This window comes from Siphateles boraxobius, unplaced genomic scaffold (genome assembly GCF_051911475.1).
Source record: "Siphateles boraxobius isolate OS27281-9 unplaced genomic scaffold, OSU_SipBor_1 2, whole genome shotgun sequence".
Taxonomy (NCBI): domain Eukaryota; kingdom Metazoa; phylum Chordata; class Actinopteri; order Cypriniformes; family Leuciscidae; genus Siphateles; species Siphateles boraxobius.
Genome location: NW_027508810.1, coordinates 10,288,062 through 10,296,125, shown reverse-complemented (window position 1 = coordinate 10,296,125; position 8,064 = coordinate 10,288,062). Strand labels below are relative to the sequence as shown.

Genomic DNA, 8,064 nt, shown 5'->3' with positions numbered 1-8,064 from the left:
TAAGTGCACACACATTAGGAGCAGAGTAGTGAGTAGTGAACACACACACTGCAAATGTGGATACACACACCCGGAGCAGCGGGCAGCCTTGAGTGGCGCCCGGGGAGCGATTGGGGGTTAGATGCCTTGCTCAAGGACACCTCAGTCATATTCCTGCCGGTACTGGAATCGAACCAGCAACCTTTGAGTCACCAGTCCAACTCTGTTACCATTAGGCCATGACTGCCCCCAGTTAATTGTGATTAATCAGTATCTAAGAGCAGCATCTATGAAATATGGGTAGTGTTTTAAGCATTTGAATTGTCACCTGTTATGCATAAGAAATTATGAAACGCGAATGTAAACCGTGTATTGAATCGCGTTTCAAACTCATTGATCAATATGCTTGCGTAGGAGTCAGTGAAATGTGCGCTGGTTTCTCTCCGCGTTCTGCGCTGGTGTGCGAGTCTCATCGACAATAAACGCAAGCTCTTATCAGCCCATATCCACCGCGTTTACATTGTTATTAACAGTGAATACTTTCATGCGCTTCCATGTCCAAGTGTCTTCTATCAGACCCGTTGAAGTGCAGTTTCTGTTCAGGTGTGCTATGTGTGTTAACCCTATATAGCCTACCCTACATACAGTTAGGGTGATATACATGACTTAAATTGTGATATTGTCCCAGACCTCTTGCGTTTCGTTTGGTCACACACCACAAGGTGTCACTGTGGCCTCAAAGCTACAGCACTGCCACTCTAAGCTCGATTGCTAATGTCTGAGGTAAAACACGCCCCCCCTCATTAGCATACGGACAAAGAAATGCAGAAATAAATAAATGTAGAAATAAATAAATGTGGAAATAAATAAATGTAGAAATAAATTAATGTGAAAATAAATAAATGTAGACATAAAAACATATATACATAAATGAATTCGGAAATAAATAAAAGTGGAAATAAATAAATCAATAAATTTATAAATAAAAAATAAATAAATGTGTGAAAAAATACAATTATACATAAATAAGGAAATAAAAGTATAAATACTAATTTATTTGTACTTCTTTACATTTGTTTGTATATTTATGTATGTATTTATTTATGTATTTTTGCTTTTTTACATTAAGGTTATTCGTATATTTATTTATGTATTTATTTATTTTTAATTAAGTCAGCTTTGGCATTCCATAACTTTAAAGAGTTTTGACCATAGGTTAGGTCTTGAAGAAAAAAAAACCTTAAAGGGATAGTTCGGCCAAAAATGATATTTAACCCATGCATTACTCACCCTGAAGCCGTTCGAGATGCATATGTCAGTCTTGTTTCAGATGAACACATTTTCAGTTATTTTAGAAAATGTCTTAGACCCTTCATTGGATATAATGTGAAGCAATGGGGTCCACCTCCTTCAATTTCCAAAATGTGCATACATCCTTCACAAAAGTAATCCATCCGACTCCAGGGGGATAAACGAAGGCCTTCTGAGGGTAATCCGTGCGGTTTTGTCGTAAAAATATACATATTTAAAACTTTCTAAATGAAAATATCTGACTTCCGGCAACAATCGACGCGCGTTCACGGGTGATGGAAGTCGGTGATGGAACCGTCGTGACGTAGAACGAACGCGCCAGCGCAGCCAGAGAGCAGAGCAAAACAAAACTACGTCATACCTCGTACGCCAACTTCCATCACCCGTGAACGCGCGTCGATCGTTGCCGGAAGTCAGATATTTTCATTTAGAAAGTTTTAAATATGTATATTTTTACGACAAAACCACACGTATTACCCTCAGAAGGCCTTCGTTTATCCCCCTGGAGCCGGATGGATTACTTTTGTGAAGGAAGTATGCACATTTTGGGACTTGAAGGAGGTGGACCCCATTGCTTCACATTATATCCACTGAAGGGTCTAAGACATTTTCTAAAATAACTGAAAATGTGTTCATCTGAAACAAGACTGGCATATGCATCTCGAACGGCTTCAGGGTGAGTAATGCATGGGTTAAATATCATTTTTGGCCGAACTATCCCTTTAATGACTAGTCTAAGCAGTTTATGCAAGTCATACAAGTAATTTGAAGAATACAAATATTTCAAGCAAAATACTTGCCATATGCAACTCTGTTAGTCATTTATGTTAATTGTTCTTATATTAGCCTACATCATACATTTTATTATCTCAGACTGGCATTTTTTTTTTTTTGGCATGACAAGACGACAACAGATGACAATGAAACCTTGTTGTGAAGTGTGAACAGCACATCAATTCTGGTAGTCTTACAGTCCTGTCTCATGAGCTTGACCTTTGTCGAGTCAGAGTCTGGAGTCCAACTAAACCGAAACACACTACTGTATGAAATCGCATACTAGTAGGCGAAATACACTAGGCCTATGTGACAAAAGTATGTCCGAATTCTCAGTACTCATAAAAGTATAGGCAAAAAGTATCTGGATGACCTACTTTTTCCGGCAAGTGTGCATACGATGGACACTTTACTATCCCATGATGCCACGGGAGAGGATTTTTGAATGGAAGTGAAGCAACGCAACTGATGCTGGGTCACACGATAATGACAACATGGTAAATGTAGTAACCTACGTCCAGATACACACACTCATACTTTATATTTTCAGCACTCACAAAGTACTTATTCTTAACGTCTTCATATGCGCCGGTCAAATATGTTTTACCTGGTTTGGTCCTCAGGGGACCTCATGAAGCTGGAAATAGGGGGCGCTCTAGATCGCAACCAACATTTTATTTTTTACAAACATAGACTCACCTATACATTTAACAGTAAACATGTGACATTCAGCAAACACCAGAGATTACTGTGAGGTATCAGAAATGTAACTGGTCACCAGTCACCTTTAATTATATTGCTTTATACAGATTGTTTCAAAGCAGCTTTAAAAGCAATGTCAATTTACTGTCTACTCTAATCTGATATAGTATTTATATAGAGAGAGAGAGACACCTTGTACATGGATTAAAACGAGACTGTGAGCAATGACATGCACTGTAAATGTCCTATACATGTAACTTTCAAAACTGACAACTTTCAAAAGCTGTTTATGTAGTTTTTGTCTGCTGTAAAATTTTTTGGAAAGATGTTTTTTTTTTTTTTTTTTACTGACAATCAATTGAATACACTGTACTTATATCCCTATACATTCTCGTTTTCATTCCGGTCAAAAAAAAAATTATGTCAGCATTTGTAATGCATTTATGGTTAACAAATGACATCATTGGCTGCTTATGTTTTCAAATGGATTAATATTTTGTCAGGGCTCTGCAATGCCTTGCCCTGCATTTGCCCATATTTTCACATTTACCATTAGTAAATCATATAAATTATTATTTATATTAATAATAATATTTTTGATTAGGCATGTGCCTCAGATTCACTGTTTAGTTCAATTTCATAATGACAGGCTACATTTCTTTTCTGTGAAGACACGAGTGATTTTTAATGCCACATATGATTTGCATTTGTTTAACATCACTAATCTTTGTGTATATTGTGTATTTATTGTACAGACACAATGCTTCATACATGCAGTGTGTTTTCGTTGGTTTGTAGGTTGTTTTTGTATTGAAAATAATGGCTATTATAGGATATCCACTGTACTGTACCATATCAAAAAACCTTGAAATTTTAGTATTTAGCAGTTGGAGGACAGCGCTGTGTACGAATTAGTTCCTTATTTTGTAGAGTTTAACTTTTTGTTATTTATTGAATGCTGTATAAACATCATTGGATTAAATCTCTACATGCTTTTTGAGGCCGCCGTAGTTTTGTTCTCTGAAATCTGAATCCTTGGATTTTTCCACTAAACAGGATGAAAAGGGGAAAATCAAAGTGTCAGAGCTTCACCCCCTCAGAGGGCAGAAACAAGAGACACAGGAGTGTCACGCCAGTGTACGTCCAAACAGGGTCTTCCACCTCACAGCAGAAACCCACTGAAGAAATGTGAGGTCCACATGGTCACCCCGAGGTCCTGCACGTATTCCACTGCCTGTCTCTGGTGGACCGGGACTTTCACCGGTGGAACGACGTCTTTCACATCCCAGATCTTTGGAGGAGATTTGATTTTGAGCTGAACCAGCCAGATACGTCTGACCCGCGGGACACGCACCTCTCATCCAGCTGATCATCAAAAGACATGCTCAGCACCTGCAGTTTGTGAGCTTCAAGGTAGGTCAGTTTCAGAAAGGGTGACACTGTCACATCGTTCATGGAAATGATCTACATACTGTATATAGTACACTAGCGATCAAAAGTTTTGGGTCGTAAGATTTTTTCGTTTATTAAAGAAGTCTCTCATGTTCACCAAGGCTGCATTTATTTGATCAAAAATACAGTAAAAACAGTATTACTGTAAAATATTATTACAATTTAAAATAACTGTTTTCTCTTTTAATATATTTTAAAATGTCATTTATTCATGTGATGCAACGCTGAATTTTCAGCATCATTACTCCAGTCTTCAGTGTCGCATGATCCTTCAGAAGTCATTCTAATATGATGATTTGATGCTCAAGAAACATTTCTGATTATTATCAAGTTGAAAACAGCTGCTTCATTTTTTTGTGGTAACTGTAATAAATTGTTCGTTGATAAATAGAAAATCACACTACTACTGTCACTTTGAGCTGTTTAATGTGATCATCTTGGTGAATAAAAGTATTAATAAAAAAATTGGGTCCCACTTTATATTTAAGTGGCTTTAAGTATGTACTTACATTGAAATGAATAATTTGATACACATACATGTTTTTACATTGTACTTATATTTTGAAAATACCTGCATGTAGTTACAGCTGTAATTTAATTTATGTAATTGCATTTGTAATTGTGTGACCCATACACCACACCAGCCCCTAAACTTACCCGTATCACACCTCAATAGCAGAAAAAGTGTTTTACAATACAACCTGTACACAATAAGTACATTGTACTTATTTTTCGATGCAAGTACATAGCACTTAAAGCCACTTAATACAAAGTGGGACCAAAAATTGTACTGACCCCAAACATTTGAAAGGGAATGTATTTACATTGACCATTCATCTGATCACATGATATTTGTTTGCATTAGCAATCCTCAGACTGTTTTAAAACTCCAAATGTATAGTGTGTTTGTGAAATGCACAGTACAGTGTTGAAAATTATTATTATTATTATCATTTAATACGTTATTATCAACAAGTAGCATGTACAGTGCCGTATCTCATATAACAACAGGTAATTCACATGCCTTAACAAGAAGCAACAACAAAAATAAAAATAAAAATTCAAATAAAAAATAGAGTTACTAAAAAAAGAAAAATTAAGATAGAAATATAAGAGGGTACATAAGCATCAGTTTACAAATAGATATTATAGGATATTAATATATAGGATATTATAAGAAAATATAATTTACCGGTCAGCACCATTCATTATATTTGATATTTTTTTATTGAAAAGTATTATTGTAAAGACCTTCTGATCTGGATGTTTAAAAAAACAAAACAAAATGTGTATGTCGTAGTATGTCGTTTTAAGAAAATAATTAAGAAAAATATCAAAATTGTCATTTTAAGAATAAAGAATTACCAAAAGAATAAAAAAATAATAAAGGATAAAAAAAATATTTTTCCAGGTTGACAGCTGCACAGAATCTGCAGAAGCAGCCTGAGACATTCTCTCACAGCACTGTTAAGACACTGGGTCTGATTTCCACAACATGACCAAGCTTCATGGACGTGTCTCAGGCACAACAGAAACGTGTTCACCCTTTCCGTACGACATCCATCAGCTGAATATGACATCAAACATCTGTTTTAAAACTTGTCTCTTGCTCAAAACTAGAATGTCTCAGCTGTCAAACTTCTGTACCATGTAATTTCACCCTCCACAAAATCCTGACAGTTTGAAACACTGCTGTATAACTAGTATTGAAAGTGACAAGTTGAAGCTCGTTGTGACTTGCTTAGTCACAAAAGATTTAAAAACAAAGAAAGCCGTGCTTCTTTATTTAACTGTACAGCACTCAAAAGGTACCAACTTGATGGAGGAGATTCACAGGATTAATCACAGATCAGAGTGATGGCTTCCAGATGGCTCTGTTGTTTGTGTCCTTATTTCTATTGTCGTCATACTATACAACATCCAGAAAGATCTGGATGAGTCAGTGTCCTCACCTGGATGCTGAATTATCCTTCAAGCGTCATTTCACTCTGTTTAGTGTTCTCTGTTGAGGTCAGGGCCATTTTCTCTGAGGAGGCCAGGGATGAGGTGCTTCTCAAAACATTCTGATGAGGAAATAATCTACAGTACAAAAACAAACCTAATGTGAGCTCCGAGGTTGTAAATCAATGTTATATGCTTCTGTTAAAGCCAGCTGTTTGCATTTTTTCAACTTATTTTTAAATAGTTGTGTTTAACATCTGAATTTGTGGTGAGAAAACTACATTACCCATGATGCTGTACAGAACACTCCACCAATCAGATAGTTGCGGCAAGCAACTTGTGCCAAAAGAGCTCTAAAGGAAACGCTCAGTTTATGAAGCACTGCGAATGATTTAATCAAGTTGTTGAGTCTCGCTTTTTGCTTTCAAAATGTTTAAATATTTATGCATATAATTTATATATTGCAGATTTTCCAATACACTTTATATATATTGTTTCTATAAATAAAATCAACAACTTCAAATTAATCGTTCAAATTGTCATTCACAATGCTTCATGGGATTGTAGTTCTTTCCCTCACTAAAGCCGTTCACAGTCTTCTGCCTTTTTGTCCAAATTTCAAATTCATTTTGTTTCAAATCAAAGTTTGTAATGTTGTGATTCACCTCATAGCTGGCTGAATTGCTTCATGGCTTAAACACTTTTAAGAAGACTTTTTTTTTATTTCCCTTTGGAAAAAATAAAAATGGAAGTCAATGAGGACTAGAAACTGTTTGGTTACCCATATCCTCAAAATATCTTCTTTTGTGTTCAACAAAAGAAAGAAACCCATGCAGGTTTAAAACAACTTGAGGGTGAAAATGATGCCAGAATATTAATTTTGGGGGGAACTATCCTTTTAAAAGCTCTAACCTTTTGATTTGATTATAGATAACTAGAAACATAACAAAATCAACAATACATGAAACATGATTTTCACTGTACTGTACTGTTGTAGTTATTATTTTGGAAGCAATGTAAAAATGCTCTAAAAAACTTGGTTATTTTTTTAATTTTTTATAAACAGCATGTTTATGTAGTTTTATGTTTAGTTCATGACATGTTTTTAAATTAACCAGCCTACAAAACAAATAGCACCATAGCGGGGTGACCTCATGAAATAATGAAATAACGCTTCATGTAAAGGGTATGAGAAGCCAGCGGCACTGACTTTGCCTGTCTTGTCTGGTCTGTTCTCAGTCACACTTTGTCTCAGCCCTGACGGTGGTGTTTTTGAATTCCAAGTCTCTATCCTCTATAAAAATGGATGACACACCGGTTGATGACCCTTCCCTGAAGGTACTGGTCACCAACAACAGTGACACGCTCAAGCTGCTGAAGATGAGTAGCTGTCCTCATGTATCTCCTGCAGGTCAGTGCGTCACCATCTGAGTCATGGCAAAACTAATAGGTTAGGATGTAGACTGAATATGAACTTGTTTCAAGTCCAAAAGAAATCAAAATGGACCCGTTTTCTTTTTTATTAGGCTACCCGTTGCTGGACTTATTAATCTAATTCACTTACAAGCTAAGCTAAGCTAAAATCATGTCATTGACAAGGCACACACTTTAAACTCACACTTGAATATCTGTTTTTTTATAATATTATTATCATCCAAATTATTCTATAAATTATTCCACCACAGCTTGTAAAATCCAAAATAACCCTATTAATTTTAGCAACAGTAAAATGATTTTAGGCGTAGGCTATATGATATCATTGTAAGACTGAATGTTGTTTGAATGAAAATAAGGAATTTTGTAAGTTAAGGCAAAAGATACCCGAAGTTCACAACCTCGGTTTTTATGACGTATCGAGACGGAACATCTAAAACAATGATGTGTGCTTCTGGGACAAATGTGCTT

At 35.8% G+C, this 8,064-nt stretch overlaps 1 protein-coding gene across 1 annotated transcript; it reads left to right on the top strand.

Annotated features, from left to right (window-relative positions):
* Positions 1-2,550: 2,550 nt before the first annotated feature.
* Positions 2,551-7,590, top strand: fbxl3l (F-box and leucine-rich repeat protein 3, like). Its single transcript, XM_077235585.1, is given in 6 exon segments — positions 2,551-2,561; positions 3,823-4,118; positions 4,121-4,179; positions 5,630-5,679; positions 5,681-5,741; positions 7,399-7,590. Coding segments are annotated over 6 exon segments (669 nt in total).
* Positions 7,591-8,064: the final 474 nt, after the last annotated feature.